We start from the raw sequence: 23,482 nt of genomic DNA, 5'->3' as shown, positions 1-23,482 counted from the left end.
GCCACCGAAGTCATCTGCGGCGTACCCCAAGGATCCTCACTCAGCCCCACCCTCTTCAACGTCTACATGAGCCCTCTCGCCTCCATCGCGCGTCTACACAACCTAAACATCATCTCTTACGCCGATGACACTCAGCTAATCCTTTCCCTCACCAAAGACCCCAACACCGCCAAAACCAATCTTCACGACGGCATGAAAGAAGTAGCCGAATGGATGAAACAGAGCCGCCTAAAACTCAACTCAGACAAAACGGAGGTGCTCATCCTAGGATCCTCCCCCTCAGCTTGGGACGACTCTTGGTGGCCCTCCGCTCTGGGCACAGCACCCACACCCACAGATCATGCACGCAACCTTGGCTTCATCCTAGACTCCTCCCTCTCGATGTCCAGACAGGTCAACGCCGTATCGTCCTCCTGTTTCAACGTACTTCGTATTCTCAAAAAGATCTTCCGCTGGATCCCCCTCGAAACAAGAAAGACTGTCACCCACGCACTGGTCACGAGTCGACTGGATTATGGTAACACACTTTACGCCGGAATCACAACAAAATTACAGAAAAAACTCCAGCGCATCCAAAACGCGTCAGCGAGACTTATACTTGACATCCCGCGCCAAGATCACATCACCGAACATTTAAAAAACCTCCACTGGCTTCCCGTCAACAAAAGAATTACCTTCCGCCTTCTCACTCACGCACACAAGGCACTTTACAATCTAGGACCCGAATGCCTCAACACTCGACTGTCCTTCTACAAACCCACCCGCCAACTAAGATCATCCAATCAAGCACTCGCCGCAGTCCCGCGCATCCGGAAATCCACCATGGGCGGCAGATCCTTCCCCTTCCTGGCTGCCAAGACCTGGAACTCCCTCCCCACCCACCTCCGCCCCACTCGGAACCACAGCTCCTTCAGAAAAGAACTCAAAACCTGGCTATTCGACAAATAATGAACACCTCCCCCGAGCGCCTTGAGACCCTCTGGGTGAGCAGTGCGCTATACAAATACCCGAACTTGAACTTGAACTTACTGTGCACAGCGCCAATGCTTGTTTGTATCTCTACTCACAGCCAGGAGTCTTGTGCTGTCCGTGGCAGAGCTGCAGCTGAGAGAGGGTCAAATATCCACCTCGGGAGCGCACTCTGGGGGCTGTTTTCAGCTTTCCTTGTCTCTGTGACCCCCCCTCGCCCCCCCCCTTCAGAGTCTGGGGGCGTTAGAAGATCTGCCCTAATGTTTACAATGTATCCATAATGACATCTAAACGCAGAATCCTGAATTGAGCTTTCAATAAAGGACCAGCTGGGCTTTTCCTGTAGGCCCCGCCCCTCATCCCTCAGTCGGGGAATCTCTCATCATCGGTTCGGTGGGGTGATTGGAGGGGGCTCCGGGGCTCCCCATCCCTCCACCCGCTTCTGACGTCACTAGTAATGGCAGGGGTGGGACCACAGCAGCCCTGGATGCCAGACACAGACAGGAGAGGTATTTCCATCTCGAAGTAAGCGCGCCGTGTGATCTGCTGCAGGTGAGTAAGCTGCAAGTGTGGGAGGGATGGAGCCGGGAGGAAGGTACCGAGTGGGTTTTGTTCCCTCCTTCTGTTTGCGGTCTTATTGTGGCGTAAGGGCCTGAGCTTCTGACTCTGAAGCTGGGAAAACAGGTTCGAGTCTCGGCGTTTGTTCCACATCCTGTGATTCTTGGCAAATCCCTTCCCCTTCCCGTGCCTGCAGCAAACCATGAATCTCTCCTTGAGCAGTGGAGCTGGCGCTCATATCAAGCGCTGCGGTCCCTTTGCGTGGAGTTCGGGGAGGGCGGAGGCACACGGGTGCGTGCGGCGCAATCTAAACAGCAACAACACTGCTGACATGCATTACATCATCATAACATTAAAACGGCAATGTAATGCATGTCCACGATTCACTGCACACACACAAATACATTTAAAACAGGAAATAAAGCTCCCTTCCCCTGCTGCATGTCCTCACCTCGGTCCGGCGCCCTCCTCTCCTTCAGGAGGGGCCCCGTCCAACCCCCCCTAACCAATCCCGGCGCTGCTTTCATGCTGCTAATCAGTGTGCAATAGTCCACGAAACAGGCATATAGCCTTTATTCCTGCATAATTGATTTGTTTCCCAGAGTAGAGCTAGTGTTGTAATATTATCAACTCTTGAACCATGTACCATGCAGCCGGATTCTTTCACATGTAACATGCTTTATTGTCATACATGTTAATACAATAAACTTATTTACTACTATTGTTATAGTATGCTAATGAGACCTCTGGTTTCTTGAAAAGCAGTCAAAAGTAAACTGCCTTGAGTCTGCCTCTTTGAAGAAGGGATACCTCCTTTCGAAAGCTTTGTTAACATATAGCTGCATGTGTGAGTGTACATGCTGTGTATATATATCATCGCTTGCAGACCATTGGCACTGGTGCTGCCAGGAAAGCTCAGTGAGTTAATGCACAGCTCTGTATAAATCTCTGTTTAATTATGCGTTAATATTTCACATCACCGCAATAAGGATTCTGGGCTTTTTGTTATGTTATCCCAATGTTATGTTAGGTTATCCCAGTGGAGAGGTGTGGCTCACTGGTTAGAGGCGGCAGACCCGTAAGCAGAGAACAGCCCGGGACCAGGGTTCAATTCCCGACGCGGCAGGGTCGTGGACCAGAGTCAGCGGACTCGATAATTCTCGCCTCGGTGCCTACTCTAACCAGGGATCACACTTGGCAACTCTGGGCATTAAACTTGCCTCATCTCCACAACGGCCCCCCACATACGCCGGGGATGCCTGGTTTCACCTTGGAGATACCCAGTAGGGACCATCTCACAGGGAAAGCCAGGACGGGTTCCCCAGCGGTCTACAGCGCCAGGATGCTTACGGGCAGCCGTGCGCTTTACAAGTCCAACACATTTACATTTACATGTGTATACACCTTCTGCCAGTTGTGTGATTTCGTAGCTCTTTCATGTAGTCTACTGTGACCACATTCACCAGATGGACTGTTTAAAACAAGAAAGGTAGCAGGAGAGTCCTCCCTTGCCCCTGGAAGGTATCTTGGCGCTGCCGCCACCCTTCTCCCCCCAGGCAAGTGTTTATTTTCTTTCTCTTTCTTTATCCCAAAGCACCACCCATGTAAAGACATTGGGGCATATTACTAAGGGCGATATGGCCGCTTTAGCAGGACTTTTTCCCGCTAAAGCGGCGATATTTTTATCGCCCTATTAGCAAGCTGTCGCTAACAGCAGTTAGCGACAGCTTAAAGGCGATAGCTACATGTTTGGGGCCCACTTTGCATGTCAGCGATATTTATCGGTAATGACATGCAAAGTGGGCGTACCCAAACTTTTAGTGACTAGAAAACAGACTCTAACACAGCTATCGCCTATTAGCAAGGCAGACGAAGCAATAAAAAAAATCGCGCTAAGGGTGATTATTGCTAGAATCTAACGCCCGCTAAAAATTTGACTTACATGTATAGCCAATGGAGGGTGGATTATCACAATAAGCCCCCATTAGCGTTAATGCGAGAATATCGCTGAATTTCCAGCGATATTCTCACATTGAGCCGCTATCACCGGATATTTTATCGCATTGGTGATAAACGATGCTAATAGCACGTTATCTCTGCGATGATATCCGGCGAAAGGCAGCGATAAAAAAAATGCGCTAAGTGCATTCATCGATAAATATCGCTATTCCTTGCTAATATGCCCCATTGTCCCAACCAAAGCGAGATAGCATAGGCCGCCTCCATTGTCAGCCAAGTTTTCAACACTAGAATTCATTGCCTAGAAACGGTCAGAACCGCCGGGTCTGAACGGAGCGGGGTTGTTCTTCCCCCCGATGCTATTTCTGCCCAACAAGTAGATTCTGTAGAGGGCAACAGTGGTGCCAGCAACACTGACAATCTATAACCGTGCCCACTATAGCCCCAATCTCACCCATGCTAGATGGAGGAATACTGCAGTATTCTAGCCCAAGGCTTGCCTTTTAGAAAATAATGCCTCCTTGGAATTGTAGTCTTAGTTCTATTTTCTGGGCTAAGATACCAGAGCCTAATATTTGTAAAAGTGTTACCAGGACTGGGAGCACGGCACCCACAGGCTAGAAGTCTAGGAGTAGGATTTTAGGGCATTTAGCCAATCAGTCAAAATACTTTATTCGGCTCAACTGAGCCATAAAAGTAATAACAAATAAAAGAAAACCATATACGGTATTAAAATTCATAGGATTGGGAAGCACTTGTTAAAAATACTAAAAATTGGTATTAAAAAACATCTAGCATAAGTCATTCAGTAATAAGATCATACCTTTATGGCAATGAGCATGTAATTTAAAACAACATGTATAACTGTTTCGTTTCCCAGACGGTGCAAATAAGCAAAGGCCGCAACAAGGAATCTGATTTTTAATGCTCGCAGTGATGGTCGACTACATTGAGCAGGCCGGGAGCCTCCTGTTTGGTGCACAGGCCAGCCACATTCCACGAGATTAGGTTCAGAGACTCTGCCCCCGTAGGAGGGTTTTTGATGCCCGTTGGGTAGATACTGCAGTTCTTGGGTAGTTATGCATGGCCGAGGAAAATACATTTTTATGTAAGGTCTTGGCAGTTCCCTTTTCCACCGCCACCTACATAATACACGAGGAGCTAGGGATGGGATATATTACAGATCAGATTGCAGTGGCTCCTTTGATGAGATGGATGAGAATCTGGGCAAGTCCCACTACAAATTTAAATCAAGTAATAATCACCGATTGTTTGGCACTAGATAGAGCCATACGTATCCCCTGGTTTAGATATCTAAAGGATTTGACAGCCTGGCTAGGTCGTCCTGACTTATTTTTAAGCCCCAAACTTATGAACAAATCTGCTATTAAAAATATGAGAATCCAGTTTTTGTTTAAGCGTCAGGGCCTGAGGGAGGAAGAAGGGCTGCAAAAAACCATCTGCAAGGTGGTATGCCACATTATCTTTGGGCAACCAAGTCCAACCTTGTGAGAAGGTGTCTCTATATATACTGAACAATAAGGTAGTACAGTGTGTATAGAGTCCACAAACCCCAAAGGTATAACAGAGGTTAAAGTCAGAACTGACCTTACTCTCCAAAGTGGTAGCTTGGTCGAGCAGTAAGGCAGTGCCAGAGGACAGTGTAAAGCATTTGATGTACACACTCAGTCAGCAAAAGGTTTCACACACTCAGGAACTGAACTCCAGGCCAATTGTTATTATATCCTTAGATATAGTTGTTTTATTTTTAGAACCAACAGTTACAACAATATACTTTTCGAGATACGAGTACTCTCAGGTAATACTTTGCAGAGGAGCAATACGTTTATACACACAATAATCACAGGTTAGCTAATAGCAATACAGTTCTGCGACACACTCTAGCATTGAGCTCAATGGTTTTCATAGGAAAGTACAGTTGATTACTTTATGGATTACTTTGGTAGTTCCAGGACTAGATCTTGGATTCAGTCCTGGGGTCTAAGCTGAAACCAGATCAGCAAAAACGTTTTAGTTATAGTGATGATTTTTCCTGAATATAAAGCTGTTTTAAAAGCTCACACTGTTACTCAATGGGAGGAAATTCAGGTTACAGGTAAAGTACGATCGCATTACTTTTGTAACACAGCACTAGTCTCCTAGGCCCAGCACTGGGGGCTTAACTCAAAACAGGTAGGTAATTGCGTTTCAGTATGTCGTACGATTTTTAAAGAATATTTGCAGTTTTCAAAAGTAGGCACTTAGAAGAAATTTCAGAGAAAAGCAGACAATGGGTTCCTATGGAGAAAATACAGGTTACTAGTAAACCCGCTAGGGATTACTTTTGCGGTTCAGTACTGGGCTGACCGGTACAGTACTGGCTTCTCCCCTGATCACAGGTGAGTACTTTCGGATTCAGACTTTGGCTGATTTTATAGGAATACTTTCAGTTTTCAAAACTTCACACTTAGAACATTTTCGAGTAAAGATGGGTCAATGTTATCCAATGGCAGGTCAGTGAATTACCGGTTTCCAGGTGAGTACTTGGTTGATGAAGTCAGTGTTCTGGGTATAGACTCAGGGGTCCCCCAGGGTCAGGTAGGTACAGTTAGTTCACCCTCAGCGGTACAGGGGCGGCCGGGTGCAGAGGTAGGTAGGCCCAATGATATCCAATGAGGGAAAGGGGGCCTTCGGTTGGTGGCTGCTGCCTCGCAGGCCACGCAGTTGTAGGAGCTGTGCTCCTGGTCACTTGCTCAGGGCAAGGGGGGAAGTAAGTTAGGACAGAGAGGTCGCAGCCAGCGGCACTCGGGCGGCTGGGTGCAGGGTGCTTTTGAGCCGTCGAGCGCTCAATGTTATCCAATGAGGATCTTGCAAAAGGGAGAAAGGTTGCAGGCTCGGGGACGGAGACTTTCCAGGGGCGACCAGCACTTCGAGGGGTAAGTTGGGATCTTGGAGCACAGGTAGGTACCCCAAAGGGAGGCACAGGGGGCTGGAGGGCGCCGGGTGCAGGGGGTGTCTTTGGGTGTCGGAAAAGTTTACCCTTGGTTGGTCGCGGTTGGGGGGGGGGCTCCTGGTTCTGAGTCTGCAGGCGTCGGCTGGTTCATCAAGGAGGGTCTTTGGGCACTGGACTTCCCTAAATAATGAATTAAGGGGCTTTACAGGTAGGGGAAGGGCAGGGACCAATGGGTCCCTGTCCCGGGGTGAGTACACCCCCTGACCTGCTCCTCTCCTGTGGGAGGGGGGCAGGAGCCTAGCTGGGATTGGGCAGGGCTCCCCATCTACAAGATGGCCGGGGCCCGGGGTCGTGCTTCACCTCGCCGCTTCCACCTGAGGGGTGGAGTTGGCACAGGTTGGCACACCCCCCTTCCTGACGTGGTTTTTCCCGCCAGTCTTCCCGCCAAAGTGGGGGGTAGGACTGGTGGGGGCTGGTTGCTGGGTACAGCAAATGGTCTGGAGAAGCTCTCAGAGGCGGTATGCCTTTGAAGCTTCCCCCGTCCATCCTGGGGGAGGAGACATAGCACCTCGCCCAGGATGTGCATTGTTGCAGACCCAGGAGAGCGGGGGGCTCTCCACCCAGGGGTTCAGCAACATGTCTGCTGTGTGGCAGCCTCTGCAGCCACTCAGCCCGGACGTGGATTGTAGGTTCGGGTTTTGGAGGGCGCCTCTAAGATGCCCTCTCGTGCATGTTACATTAAATCCCACACTGGCATCACTGCGGGTTTAATGTGCTGAGAAGTTTGATACCAAACTAGTCAGTCTCCAGTGTAGCCATTATGGTGCTGTGGGGTTCGTAATGACAACCTCCCAGCACCATATACTCTTAATGTCATCACTGCACTTACAGTGCCCAGGAATGGCCCTGGGTACTGTAGGGGCAGAGGGATCATGCACCCGTCCCCTCACCTCTGGCATAGGGCACCCAGCTCGAGGGGTGACTGAGGTATGCCAGGGCAGTGGGTTCTTTGAGCAGGGCACATAGGGATGTGTGCCCTGTCGACTCTTGTTTTGGTTCTGTACTTAGGCACTCATCCTGCCAAGGCAGTGTGTGGGTGCCAGGGTACAGGGCCCCTAAGGATGGCACAATCAGTGCTGCAGTCCTCAGGGGTCTTCTCTGGTCACCATGCCCTTGGTACTACTACCTAGGGTACCATTTACTAGAGGCTGACAGGTGGCCAGAGATGCCAATTGGGTATTTTGTTTCTGTACAGTTTTAGGAAAGGAACACAGGCCCTGGGTACCTGATTGGCAGGGACCCAGGGCACACTCAGTCAAAGCACATCAGCAGTTCAGAAAAAAGTGGGGGCATACCAAGGCAAGAAATATGGCACTTTCTCACAAACCCTATCTATTAAGTGTTGATAAACCTCTCCATCGTTTTATTCTAACAAGATTCCGTCTGCAGATGGCACATTGGCTCCTATCTGTCCCTATGGGTTTTTCGAAACCCGGCACCTTCAAGACCTGTCAGTGTGACGATTTTTCAGAACAGGACATTATTCACTTTGTCTTCTTCTGTGATTATTATGTCCCCTACGTAAGAAATTAGTCCTACCATTACTTAGAAACTGCAATTTTGCACAAGTTAGGCCGCCTCTAGTGTACCTTCAGATGCCAGCCTCCCCCATTGGTTTTTTTTGGAATGGCTAGTTTCCTAATTGGGGCCATTAGGTGAAGGAAAACAAATGGTCTTTTTAAACTGATTATATGGTGTTTAGTATGTGTTTAGTATGTTTTTGATTGTAGGCAGAATTAGGCCTTGGTACCTTATGTAGTTGTTTGCAGTCCTCCTCATTTTGGAGTATATTGGAGAGGAATTTAGTAGTTTTAGGTTTTATTATATTTGCTCATCTGTATTTTAAATCTTTTAATTGTGAGGATGATTATGTGTCATCTAAATATAAAAGCTTACCTGACCACACTCTGCACTTTATATAAAGTGTGTACTGTATGTTTAGCAAAGTTTTCATGCACTTCAAATTTTTAAATACTGCTTGTATATTTGCACTTAGTATCCCATCCACAAAGTTTCTTTCTTTGTTTGGATTCCTATGAGTTGGTGGCCACCAACTTAATACAATGACAGGCTTCTTTTTTAAGGAAATGTAGTTTTGATTGTAATGTTTTCTTTTATGACATTAAATTGCCGAATAAAGTATTTTTGACTGACCGACTGGCATGGCTACAATTGAGGTTTACCCCATGGCATAGCCAACCCGATTGCTGGAAAGGGGATAAAACATCATACTAAGTAAATTAAGCTAAAGGGGTTTAAAATTGGAGTGGTGGGATCCTAAACTGCTCCCTGCGATATCTGGTTCGGGATTGTTGTGGGCATTGACCAGGTGTATGTGAGCCTCAGGGGAAAGAAGAATCCCAGGGGGAGCGCTCTGATGCCATCTGAGGAGGTGATGGTATGGCTGAGGGAGTTTAGTTAAGCCTGGACTACACTCTGCCTTCTAAACTTGACTATCAGGCAGTCACCTTGCGAAGATTTAGATGTTTTGCCAACCCAAGAGACCCTTCTAGTTGTAATAATGTTAGTCAATAGCTTACAAGTCCATCTGTAGTGTTTCCACATCCAGTATGTCGCTTTGATTGTTAGAGAGGCATATGATTCAGGCTGTGAGTGCTCAATTTTGAGAATATTTTCCAGCACAATAATGTAAGGAATGCACTCTGGAGGAATATGGGGACAGATCTTATTTGAATCACTTCTTCCTTCCTCAGTTAAGGGCCTTGACTCCCTGCCATTTGTACTTCTTACAGGAACAGGAGGCCCTCTTGACTTCGGTGGGCCAGGCCTCAGGGAATTAGAGCTCTTACTACTACCAAGATTCATACATGTTATGTTATAAGCAATTTATAGAGCGCACGTTCCTAGCGGGGTCAAACAGTTGCTGGGACAGAAAAAAAGAGGACATTAATTGTATGCCTGAACAAATAACCATGTTTTGAGAGACTTCCTAAACATAGTATAGGAAGTGGTCAAATGCAATTCGGGGAGAAGAGAATTCCAGAATTGAGGCGCCAATGAGACGTTTAAATATATGCAGTATTAATGTCGGATACTACCACTGTTTGATGTGACCTTGCAGGAGTTTCCATGATAGTGGTTTTAGATAAAGTGGGAGGAGACCCTGGCATACCATCCGCTTGATGTTTCCCTTGGTTTTGCTCCTAGGGTAGTGACTAGTGTGAGGGCGGGGGGAACCAACAGTAGTTGAGAGACTGGTAATACCCCTATGTGAACCCTCTTGAGTTCATTTCCTTAGCATCCGCTCTATGGTAGTGAGACGCTCTAGGATGGGTTTCAACTTAATGTCTAGAGCAGCGGCGACTGTTTCATTGAGATGGCCCGGTGAGGGTCCCCGCTTTTCCTTTCCCCTCCACAGGGAGTCCTTTTTTGGTGTCTGGCTAATTGTGACCTTGGGGCGCTTGGATCCGGATGCACGATCCTGTCTCTTTTTCCAGCAGCACCTTGTATTGCAGGAGTAACTACTGTTCTTTCAGGCTCCGGTAGGATCACCTGCGCATGGGAGTATCAGGGAACCCTAAGATGGACTGCTTCAACTCGCAATACTCCCCACCCTCCCTCCGTTGATTCATTTGGGCCGCCCAGTCTTATGTCCTTGTTGGAGGGGCTGGGCTGGTGCCCTGCTGCGGAAGAGTTTAATTGGTATGAAGTTTGGGAGGAAGAGGGAGGCGCCACTTTGCCTGCCCGATCTCTTTATTTATAATGTCCACTGCACCTGTCAACAACTCATCCATATTTGTGTTTAGTTATCACCTGCTTCACTCCGTAATTGCAGTTATGTAGCTATAGGGCCAGCTAATCCCATTCATTCCCTTTTCCCTTACTTAAAGTGTGAGTTTGTGATGATAACACTTGAATTCCCCATCAAATAGCTCTCTGTTGGACAGGACCAGAGTGCAAGCAGCAGGGAACTCTGGCTTATAAATGCCACCACTCGCCCCAAACAAAAACCACAGCGCCTTGAAGAGGAGACATAGTTACTCCCAGGATGTGGTGGCCCGGATCTTCGATCACTTCTACATTGAGCCTGCTAGCAGATCGGTTCTGCCTGACCTGTGCTCTTTGGGGAAGCCAGTTCAAAACAAACAATGGCATCTCAAAACAAGCCAGATTCCCCCACCCCTGCTAAAAAAACACACACACAAGTTTTTTTAAGAATGAGGAGGGCCAGGAAGATGGCGTGTTCAGTTTTCTAAACTGTGGAGGGCTAGAAAACCATGCAGGAGAAGCGATATCAACAGAAACCTGTGAAATTCAAACTCAATAGGTTGCTCTAGTCCCCCCTTGTTCATCGGCCGCAGGGAAGACGAGGGGCTGTTGCTTCCAGAAGCTCTACACGCAAGCTAGTATTTAAAGGCACAGGCACTTCTAAGAAGTGCTGGATGTAAATAATAATTAAAAGCAGTGCTTGAAATGGAAAAATAGCAGAGGAGTGTGACGTTACAGTGCAAGGCGGTGACAGCTTCAGTGGGTGCGCGAGGACAGCCAGGTCGCAGAGTCACAGCGAAGCCTCAGCAGGCGGCTCCAGCTGCGGACACCAGCTCTAAAAACGTATTTATTTCCGGCCTGCTAAGATATCACTACTCTAATTCCCTCACAGTTCATGACCATGTTTAGGTTCTTTTTGTAAAGCGTAAGCGCGGAGATACCCCTTCGGGGGTCGAGTCCTGCGCTATATAAGAATATAAATAAATAAATAAATATGCAAGGCATTGTGGGGAGAGAGACACGCCTCCCACCTGCACCCGATACTACTCATTTTAGCTTCATAAAGCTGGCACGTGTGCTGTGTGTACCCTACAGGGCAATCAGCATCTGGTAGTTTATAGGAAATAATGCTCTGCAGAATTGATGTGCACAGACCGGAAGCGCGTTCAGGCAGAAATTAAAGCAGCAAGATAAAGGCACGCAAGCAGCACATGGTTCGCTGCTCGTTCCCGCTGCACTACTCAGTGGGAGTTAACTTCTGAGAAAAGGTGAGACATGATCCAACCATTAGCCTTTGGAGGCTACCATTTTTGAATGACAGACGAAAGCCAATCCAAACTGGTGGGAGGAGTCAGACTCCACAAAGTACATAGAACAGAACACCTGACAGCGCAAGCGCTATCTAGGCTGGACCTAAAAATGAACATTTAGCAGCAGTGGCGGCTAGTGGGGAATGGGGGGTGGCGGGAGAGGGGTTAAAAAAGATTTTTTTTAAATCCTTACCATTTCTACCACCTCTCCTCCATCTCCACTTCTGCATTGGGATTGGTCTGAGCACCAAGGATCGGCGCTCAGATGGAGACGGGGAGCCTGTGCATATTCCCCACCAGGCTGTGCATTACAATACAAAGTGCACATTACTGTTTGGGCGGGCCAAGACAGACAGCCAAGCAGTCATGGGCACTTAAGTGTGCACAAACCACTCCTCCTTTCCTTGAGCCACCAGCTCACCCCGCCCTAACCCAGCCCCACAGCAATGAAAAATAAAATGATAACGTTATTATTTTTTGTCCTTTTTCATTGCTTTAAGAGCCTTGGGGAGCACGCAAAAATAGGCATTTCCTAACGACACTTACTGCAAGTAATAGGCCTAGTGGCATAGATAATGAATGTAAGTGACGTGCAGTGAACAGACCGCCTGGGTGCAAAAGATGAGGACACAAGAAGTGTGGGTGTAAGAGATGAGGATATGAGAGAGGTGTGCGTGTAAGAGATGGGGACACAAGAGAGAGTGGGAGTAAGAGATGAGGACACAAGAGAGGTGTGCGTGTAAGAGATGGGGACACAAGAGAGGTGTTGGTGTAAGAGATGGGGACATGAGAGGTGTGGGTGTAAGAGATGGGGACACGAGTGGTGTGGGTGTAAGAGATGGGGACACGAGAGAGGTGTGGGTGTAAGATGAGGACACAAGAGAGGCGTGGGTGCAAGAGATGAGGACACAAGAGAAGTGTGGGTGTAAGAGATGTGGACACGAGTGGTGTGGGTGTAAGAGATGAGGACACGAGAGGTGTGGGTGTATGAGATGGGGACACGAGAGAGGTGTGGGTGTAAGATGAGGACACAAGAGAGGCGTGGGTGTAAGAGATGTGGACACAAGAGAAGTGTGGGTGTAAGAGATGTGGACACGAGTGGTGTGGGTGTAAGAGATGAGGACACGAGAGGTGTGGGTGTAAGATGAGGACACAAGAGAGGCGTGGGTGCAAGAGATGAGGACACGAGAGAGGTGTGGGTGTAAGATGAGGACACAAGAGAGGCGTGGGTGCAAGAGATGAGGACACAAGAGAGGTGTTGGTGTAAGAGATGTGGACACGAGTGGTGTGGGTGTAAGAGATGAGGACACGAGAGGTGTGGGTGTAAGAGATGGGGACACGAGAGAGGTGTGGGTGTAAGATGAGGACACAAGAGAGGTGTGGGTGTAAGAGATGAGGACACAAGAGAAGTGTGGGTGTAAGAGATGTGGACACGAGTGGTGTGGGTGTAAGAGATGAGGACACGAGAGGTGTGGGTGTAAGAGATGAGGGCACAAGAGAAGTGTGGGTGTTAGAGATGTGGACACGAGTGGTGTGGGTGTAAGAGATGGGGACACGAGAGGTATGGGTCTAAGAGATGGGGACACGAGAGAGATGTGGGTGTAAGATGAGGACAGAAGAGAGGTGTGGGTGTAAGAGATGAAGACACAAGAGAGACACTATACAGAAGTTATGGTTCCTCTGAGTGCCCCTTGTGCTCTGCTGTGACTCACCACTGACATACCTGGGGTCACTCTTCCTTCAAAAGCATATAGGACACACATATTATACATTGCATTTAAAAAGAAGCTCTCTGCTGTGGAGTCACGTCTACAAAGAACCCCATTGTCACACTTAATGATGTCAAATTCTCAGTAGAGAAATACAATGGGTGGCATCAAAGCAAATTATATTGCATGGCACCTCACCCATAGTGTCACTAAATAAAAGCACAACTCAGACCCATAATCTGATATAATTCCTGAAATGACAAAATAAGGTCTGTCATTTTACTTGGTGACTCAGTGTTTTGCATACAGCAGCTGCCAGAGCAACTCTAATCAATTTATTAATCAGGACCACTTAACTCATCGTTTGCTAATAGTGCTGAGATAAGGCGTTCTTGTTAATCAATGTCTTGATTAATAATTTCCTGATGACATTTAAGTGGCTCAGTTCATGATAACACCCAGTTCGAATATTATAGATAACGCCTAGACAGTGCCACAGCTCCTCTAATCCCAGCTGCACTATTACAGCCATACAGTCCACACACTGCCTCATTCATATCATTGACACTCTCTCTGTTCCGAATTCTTCTCAGACTCACTCTACTGTAGGGAGCGCACAGAGCCACTGTTCTTCATAGCCCCTGCACTCGCTCCCCTATAGGTAGGATGTAGACCTGCTGCTCTAGATGTCATCTCCACCTGCTCTGTTCAGGGTCATGCCTTATTGCGCCCTTAATATTCCTATATCCGCTCTACTATAGATCGTGTCTAGATCCACAGTGCTGTGCATATCGCCTACACTTGCTGTGCTATAGATTCGCACCTAGATCCACCTAGATGCATCGGATAGCATCTACACCTGCTCTTGGTCCTACCTTATTGTTCCCTTAATAATCCTGTTCTCTCTCTGCGATAGATAGCTCCTAGATCCACTTTGCTCTGCACAGGACCCCGCCTGCTCTGCACTGGGTTGTAACTTGCTGGGCTCTGGATATTCCCTTTGCCGCTCTGTAAGAGATAGCGCCCAGACCCACTGTGCTTAAGATATCACCTACACCGGCCCTTCTCGGGTGTCGCTCTGCTCTCCATAGCGCCTAGACCCACTGTGAAAAAAGCCCTGATTCACAAACTATGGCCAGTTGAGAGGCGTGACTTCAGAAAGATTCTGAATTAACTGTCTCAGTAATGCTGGATTAGTTTGCTCTGCGCCATGCACTCTTTAAGGTAGCAGGCCTTATTGTAAAACTATAATGACAATTTAAACAACATTTTAGGTCATTCTGAGCTGCAGGAGCACACTTCTAATAAAAATCAAATTCCCATTTAAAGCCTACTTTTTCAAAAAGATGCCATGCTTGTTTCCCATGAGGCCTGCTGTGTGGTGTGATGACGCTGAAACTTTACAAAGACATTGGCATACCCGATTAGGACTCACAATCCTCACTATTAACCACAGGATGATGTTATCAGGGGCCAGGACACCCCACACACCCCTCATGAAAATGTACTCCTGAGAGAGACTTGTGGTTTCTTGCCATCATTTTTGGAACAGTCAAGTCTTTATTGCTTTTCTTCATTCGAGATCAGTATTTATGGTCTGGATTCTCTTTGGGCGTCTGCTCCATGATTTGTGTTTGTGCTGGGAAAGACCACCCACCAATGTAAAGTTTTAGTAAAGAGTGAATTACCTGGAGCGCAGCCATTCTTGAAATGAGAGTTCTCCTTTGAGCACACAGGTTAAGTTTAGATCGTAGGAATATTGGTCGATCCACGAAAGGATCCATTTGAAATGCTCCGAATCACATACTGGATCTTACTACTGGATGCCAGTGTAGAGCCCCAAGTGTAGAGTAATTCCTTCAATTAATATCCTATAAACTTTCCTAGAAAAGTTAATCCAGTTTGAGTTCTGCGTTGCAAGTTTTGTGAGGACCATTCAAGTGGGGGTCACAAGTGGTCTTTCCTATTTCAATTCCCACAGGAACCTTTGCTCCATACAGACACACACCTCTGAAGGATTTACACAATACGTGGCTTTTATGAAAAGCAAGGCTGGCAGTAACTGCGCCTCTTTTACTGCCAGCCTTACTTCTCCTAAGCAAGGACTATGAGTTCAAAGTGTGTGTTTATGCACTGCTCGCAGGTTTTCAAAACACATAAATAAAAGATATTATCATTTACAATGCCAAGAGCTCAAACTCTCGTAAATGCGAGACCTATTGCATTGTGAATGCTTGTTTTTTTCTGATATTGTGCAGCATTGCAAAAGCATATACATCTAAGAGGTGAGACTTATTGACTTTGCCAATGTGTGTTTAAAATGGTTGTAGACCTCCTGTTCCCTGTGCAGATCTGGTCAGAGTCTCGGATCTCTGCAGTTACACTATGTCGACGATGCTCAGATTACTTGTTCGGGTCCTGTCCATGTTTTCCAATAATGTATAAGATTCCCTTGCTGCAGTTGCTTATGTTTCCCACCGTTATTGTGATGCTCTGTGTTGCTTGGTCCATTTACTGGAAAAGACTCCATCTTATATTATTTGTAAGGATGCGTGATAATAGGAAGCATTCCTTGGATAAGAAGGGAGACCTCTTGTTGCTATGGATTTACCATTGTAGTGTTTGGTCAGGGAGAGGGTCTGACTCACTGAACATGCAACCTTGTCTGGTGTTGGTTACTCCTTGAGTCCAAACTACTTGATAGAAGGGGATCAAGGAAGGACCGTACGCGTTTACTCTGCCTACTGCATCTTTATATTGAAAGTGTAATCTAGAAATTCTGAGCACACTTGCTATATTAACAATTAAATGTCCAATTGAATTCCAATAGATTGTTGTGATGGACTCTGCATTTCAGCTTATTCAGTGTTTCTTTTTCTTAATTTAACAGGTGAAATAAATGCAGTAATAAACACAAAATATAAAGCCATTACACGTGTAGGAAGTGATGAAAAAACAGTATATCTCCAAATCTCTTCCCTTGAAGGCTAATGCCTCACCAACGTCTTTCTACAGCAGAAAACCCACTCTGCCCAATGAGGTCAGTACTTGGCTCTTAGGCATCAGCTGATATACATTGAAGACATAACACACTGACATACTGAAGCAAGTCTGAGGTGCTCATTACGAAGGAAGAGCCAACCTGGTTCCAGAAAGAACACACAGGAGAGAAGATGTATGAATATCTGGAATGTGGCAACACATTTATTAGGTAGAGAAAGAGCAAGTGCAACATCAGAAACTTCATACTGGAGAAAACCAAAATCAATGGACTGACTGTGGAAAAATGTTCTCAGCAATGAAAGACCTAATGCAGCATCAGATTGTCCACGTAGAGGAGAAACCACATCAATGTACAGAATGCAATAAAGTGTTTCAAAGGAAGAAGAATCTAAGGCAGCATCTACTAATCCACGCTGGTGCGAAACGGTATAAATGTACAAAATGTGACAAGGCATTTATTACTAATGGACATCTAAAACAACATCTGAAAGTCCACACTGGGGAGAAACTGTATAAATGCAATGAATGTGACAAAGCATTTAAAACAAATAGAGAGCTAAAACGACATCAGAAAATCCACACTGGGGAGAAACCATATCAATGTACGGTGTGTGACAAAGCATTTATAACAAATGGAGAGCTGAAGCTACATCAAAAAGTCCACACTGTAGAGAAACCATATAAATGTACTGAATGCGATAAAGTGTTCAAACGAAAATATAATCTAAAGCTACATAGGAAAGTCCATACTGGTGAGGACCTGTATGAATGTACAGAATGTAATAAAATGTTCCAGAGCAAGACTAACCTAAAGCAGCATCAACAAATCCACGTTGAGGTGAAACCGTATAAATGCACGGAATGTGACAAAGGGTTTCATGTACAGCAAACATTAATGCACCATCTGAAAGTTCACACAGGAGAGAGACCATATCAATGTACAGAGTGTGACAAAGCATTTATAATAAATGGAGAGCTGAAGCGACATCAAATAGTTCACAGTGGAGAGAGACCATATCAATGTATAGAATGTAATAAAGTGTTCCGAAGGAAGAAGTATCTAAAACTGCATAAAAAAATCCACGCAGGTGAAAAGCCCTACAAATGTACTGAATGCGACAAGGCCTTTATAACCAATGGACAACTAATGCAACATCAGAAAGTCCACACAGGAGAGAAACCATATCAATGTGCTGAATGTGACAAGGCTTTCTTAACAAATGTAAAGCTGAAGCAACATCACAGAGTCCACACTGGAGAGAGACCATTCAACTGCACTGATTGCAAGAAGGCATTTATTAGAAAGTCCCATCTAACAGAACATCAGAAAGTTCACTTAGGAGAGAAACCCCATGAATGTACAGAATGTGAGAAGGCATTTATTAGAAAGGCACATCTAATCCGACATCAGAAATTCCACACCGGAGAAAAACCATATGAATGCACTGAATGCGACAAGGCATTTATTACCCATGGAAACTTAATAAAACATCAGAAAATACACACTGGGGAGAAACCGTTTAAATGCACTGAATGTAACAAAGCATTTATTGAAAAGCTAACATTAATACACCACCTGAAAATTCACACAGGAGAGAAACCGTATGAATGTTCTGAATGTGACAAGGCATTTATTACAAAGCCAAGGTTAATTGTACATCAGAGACTCCACACAGGGGAGAAGCCGTATACATGTACAGAATGCAACATGGCATTTATGACAAGGCGAAGGTTAATAGTGCATCAGATAGTCCACACTGGGGAAAAACCATATAAATGTACAGAATGTGATAAAGCATTTATTGGAAAGCAAAATGTAATACACCATCTGAAAGTTCACACTGGGTAGAGACCATTCAACTGCACCGAATGTGAGAGGCATTTATTAGACAGTCACAATTAATGCCACATCAGAGTGACTGCACCTGGGAGAAACCCTATGTACAGAACCCGACAAGACATTTATTACCCATGGAAACCTAACAACATCAGAAAGTCCACACTAGGGAGAGACCATATGAATGCACTGAATGTGACAAAGCATTTATTGAAAAGCAAAAATTAATACACCACCTGAAAGGTCACGTAGGAGAGAGACCATGTCACTGTACTGAATGTGACAAGACCATTATTGTAAAGCACAATTTAATGCAACATCAGAAAGCTCACAAAGGAGAGAAACCATATCTCTGTACAGAATGTAATGAAGTGTTCCGAAGGAAGACCAACCTAAAGTAGCATCAAAAAGAAAGACCTAAGACATCACAAATTTCATCCTGGGGAGAAGCTGAGTAAATGTACTGAATGTGACAGTCAATTTTTTGGCAGGTCCAGCTCATATAATAACTGTAAGTCAACACAGGGGAGAAAGTAATGACGGTGAAGAATGCATATCACTTCACTCTATATGACAAGGCATCCTTTAAAAAGGCAAAGCTAATAAAGCATCAGAAAGCCATTACTAGTGGGACACCTATTCTCCACACAGGAGCGACTACATACCAGGCCTTGAAAAATCGACTCGCCTACTCACTATGGTGAGTCATATTTAATCAGGCCAGCCTATTTTTAGGACCCATTGGTCTGTTCTGGTAAGTGAGCTTTAGCTGGAAAGGAACAGGTGTTCTGTTCATTCAGAAAGTGAATAAACAATAAAGATGCCTTTAAACTAGTTTTATCTTGACACATTTGCTGTCTGTTCAAGGACAGAGGTCAAATGTCAGCTTTTTACTAATAGCTACGTATTTTGGGAAATGGTGTTTACTTTTGTTTCTTTTACTACAGTTTTTTGTCAAGTGAGCTGTTGAACATTCATTGTGAAACAAAAGGCTGTAGAGTATCAAATTATTTACTAACCACATTTAATAGCTTTCAAATGAACAGTACTAATATTCTAAATGTGTCAGGAATTATGAAATCAATTTTTTTTAATTCATAAGTGTGATGCAAACAAAGAATTAAATAGGAGTAGCATGAATCAGAACACTTTACTTGGTGATGTGTAAGTGACAAATATTTGCAGAAACTCAATTTCCAAACCTTATTGTTTGTACACTCTATCGTTTTATCAGTGAAACGGCATGTCAGTGAGAAATTGTATGTCCATTCCAATGGGAAATCTGACTGCAAACAACAGTGGGCTACCACTTCATGCTTTAGTTATGTTTGTATTAAAAGTGAGAGGTTTTTAAATATGTTTTGAGCAACATTCCGATGACAATGCTGTTAAGGAACAAAAAAGCAACTCGGGGCATGTTATATGTGGCTAAATTTGTATTGTAAATGCCTCAGAAATGTTGTCTATTAAATCAAACAAGATTTTACAGCAGACATATTGAACTTGCATATTTAATAAAAGTGTTCTCGTATGTGACAATAAAGAAGATGGCGGCTCAGATAAATGAAATATTTGCCAAAGATCAGATAATTTAAAAGCAGTGTATGGGTCAAGAGCATTACAATTAGGTCAAGTAGATTATTTAAGTCAATAGAGCTGCAGGTCTAGTAACATTTTCATAATTTGTTTAGGCCTAGGACAAAGCAATCATTGCAAAGGGACTATTAATCCAACATTGTAGGTGATTAAGTATGTCAAGAAAAGGTCCCAGGACAATTTACCCCTTTCCCATAGTGGTGGCTATGCAAACTCCAGAGAGCATCAAACATCAACAGAATGCGTATGTTACACAAAGCATTATTTCCCCTGTTCCCGGTCTACTGTGGTATAAGGACTATTTTGGCTACCTCGTGATGTGACCTGGCTCTGCTTATTTACTCAGTTATGGTTTGTTCTGCAAGGCCTTCTGGGGCTCCTATCCACAGTTTTAGGAGACATTTGTCATAATAAAATTCAGAATTTGTTATACAGATCCTATGTTCATGCTGTTTATCATTGACATTTTGTTTCTATCAATAACACTACTGTGTGTAGAATGACTTGGAAGTCGGATGCCACTGGCCTTAGAGGTTTGCACCCCAGAGGTACGTGTGCATCAGGTTTATGGTTTCCTGCAGGACAGGAGCTGCCACCATTTGTACAGTTATTGTAGGAAAGTTTGCTGAACAACCTGTGAATTAGAGACCTCTACTTACAGCAGTGATTACAATCTCCAATAGTACGTGTAAGCAACAGTGGTATTATTTCTACTTCTGTACAGTTTTGTTTTTTTAATATGCTGATCTGTAATAAAATAAAAATCTGATGAAAGTACCGACTGCAATCCTATATGTTTGAACAATGTAAACATTCTCATACCGTACATAGATATTTACTTATCTTCAGCGCTGTAATATCCATTCAGGATATGCACATGCAATAGAAAAGGTGAACAACCTTTACAACGCAACTTTTACCACGCAGTGCCTTTACGACGCAACTTTTACAACGCAAACCATTACAACGCATTGCGCTGGGGGGCGCTCTAGGATAGGGAATGTGTTTAATGTACTATCCAACACCTTCCCTACTATCCACGGGGACTGGAGTTGGAATAGTAAATTAAATAATTCACTATCCAGCGCCTAAAAGCACTATGCGTTGTAATGGTATGCGTTGTAAAAACCGCGTTGTAAAAGCATGCGATGTAAAAGCATGCGTTGTAATGTCATACATCCAATAGAAAAATAGATAAATCTGCTTGCCAGAATAGGGAAAGACAAAGCAAAGGTCTTATCTCTCCATGAGCGGTGTTCCAAAAGGATAAATCATGTATCCAACATTGGAGGACAAATGGGAGGGGTTAATGAGGAGACTCAAACACAGGATGTATGTTTAGAGGCCATGGAGAGGGAACAGAAGTGCCCGCAATGTGTGCCCCACCCCTTAGTCACATAAAATGTGAGCACATAGTCAATGGAGCTCCCACCTTTAATTTCTTCCAAAGTGAATAAGTGATCAAGCACCCCCTTCCTCCCTCCCTCGGTGTCTTGCAATGATGCTAATGTGGCAGAAATTCATTCAATCCCAATCTTTTCTGTAATTATTTGTTTATTTTTATTTACAGGGTTTTATAAAGTGTGAACATGACCCAAAAGAATCCGAGCACTGTACATAGAAAAAGATTATTTTGGTTACATATATAAGCTCAATACAACTTTTAAACCATTGACACAACGTGAGAGAGACATTGTATCAACTTGATCAACTTTGTGACCACATACTTAGATTGTGGTGGTCTATGATGTCACTGCTGGTTCTGGTGACGGGATAACACATGCAGTGATGTGTCCTGTTTAAAAAGCCAACTCATGATCACTCTTCAGCTTTAGAAAGTCCTTTTCCCGTTCCACAGCCTACTATAATAAACTGTCATGACAAATACAACAGCGCTGTACCACACTCCCATCTCACCTGGTCTCCGGCAGGGCTCCCACCTCATAACCAAGCTAAAAACATAATATTACTGAACTGTTTGCTCCCACCTGGTGACCAAAGAGCCACAATGGGAAGAATACGAAGATGAATCCTCAGTCTTTGAATGGACAGACGGGGCGATTGATAGGTCATTGTTGCGCCAATTTCAAGACATTGATACTTGGATAGAGACTATTAAAACAACCATTGTTAAATGCTATGTGATTAATAATAAGCATGTTTTTGTCAGTTATAGTTTGCTGAGTGGATGTACAATTTAAATTACAGAAAGTTTATTAAAGTGTTATGACTTTTTTATGTACACAAAGGCAATATGTTGTGCTGTTACTAGTGGTATAGTGCAGGTAAGTAATAGCAACATTTTGAGAAATGAAAAAGGGATTTAAAAGAATAATTGATGTTATAGAAATATGTGTTTAGAGGAGTTCTGACAACTTTTGGGCAAGGTGCAACTGCACCTGCTGTATCATTCAAATCCTGCCCCTAGTGCCTGCAAGATAATTGCATATGTGACTACCTGTTTAGTAGTAAAATATAGCAATATTTGGTGTTTAGAGGAGTTCTGACAACTTTTGGGCCTGGTGCCACTGCACCTGCTGGAGCATTCAAATCATAACCCTATTGCCTGTGAGGTAACTGTACTTGTGACTGCCTGTTTAGTAGTAAAATGTTGCATTATTTAGTGTTTAGTGGGGTAACTAGAGCTTTGGGCTCTAGTGTCACTGCACCTGCTCCACCATTGAAATCATGACCCAAGTGCCTGCAAGATAACTGCAGCTGTGACTGCTTATTTTGTAGTTAAATATAGTAATAGTCTGCGTTCAGTGGGGTTCTTAGAGCTGTTGGCCTATGACACTACACCATTCAAATCCAGCCACCTTTAACAGCAAGATGACTGCAATTGTGTCTGTCTGCTTAGTTGTGAAATATAGCAATAATTGATGATTAGTGCTGGGTGGGGGGGTATCCTAGAGCTGTTGGACCCAGTGCCACTGCACCTGCTGCATATTGAAAGCATGACACTAGCGCTTGCTAGATAATTGCACTTGTGACTGCCTGTATAATAGTAAAATTTAGCAATATTAGATGTTTAGTGGAGTACTGACAACGTTTGGGCCTGGTGCCACTGCACCTGCTGTAGTGTAGTTCCTATATTCCCAATAGGCTCTGCGCATTGGAATAAAATAAACAGCAGTTTAGACGTAGGACTGAGGTCATCTAGGTCTCTACTGACAATGTTAGACTTAATTAGGTTTGCCAGCTAGCTCAGAGGTCACTAGAAACTTTCTCGAATGTTCAGGAAAGAGTTAACCGTCTTGATTTAGACAAGAAGGGATTAGTTTCTGACAACCGCATAAACATGACAACTTTGCTCCCTCAGAATAAAGAGTATATCTCTAGAGTCGTGTGAAAACAATAGACAGCTATTTCACTCAGTCAATCGTGCATGCTTAATTTCACCAGGAGTGCAGAGAAATAGAGAGACGGGCGTTTTCAATAAAAGGTGTTATTTATTGAGCAGTCTTCTGTCTCATGCAAGAGAAATGAGTTGCCACAATTGCAATACTTATCATAAAGTAAAGTGCGTACAGTAAAAGGAGTATTATGAAATAATACTGTAAAAGCATTGATATGGTTTCTTAGCCAAATGATACTTTAAAACTGATAAAATATATACATACATAAAAACATTGACTAACGTACTCAACTGGTGCTTCTAGGATACGCCTACCCCGGTGCACCTGACCTAAGCCTAATACGTGGGAAGGAGTAAGTAAGTTGCAGTTTTAAGTTAAGTTGTTTTTTTGCCAATAATCTGAATCAAGAATTCTCTTATGGTTTTAATCCGCTCCGTACC

General features: G+C 44.5%; 1 protein-coding gene across 1 annotated transcript; it reads left to right on the top strand.

Moving 5' to 3' along the window:
- Window positions 1–1,439: 1,439 nt before the first annotated feature.
- LOC144764053 (uncharacterized) lies at window positions 1,440–20,457 on the top strand. The gene is made up of 2 exons (XM_078650204.1): window positions 1,440–1,521; window positions 16,138–20,457. Exon 2 carries the CDS (start codon window positions 16,534–16,536, stop codon window positions 18,097–18,099), a length of 1,566 nt encoding a protein of 521 aa, XP_078506330.1. The 5' UTR covers window positions 1,440–1,521; window positions 16,138–16,533; the 3' UTR covers window positions 18,100–20,457.
- The last annotated feature ends 3,025 nt before the right edge of the window (window positions 20,458–23,482 follow it).

This window comes from Lissotriton helveticus, chromosome 6, assembly GCF_964261635.1.
Source record: "Lissotriton helveticus chromosome 6, aLisHel1.1, whole genome shotgun sequence".
Taxonomy (NCBI): domain Eukaryota; kingdom Metazoa; phylum Chordata; class Amphibia; order Caudata; family Salamandridae; genus Lissotriton; species Lissotriton helveticus.
This window is presented reverse-complemented; position numbering and strand designations above follow the sequence as displayed.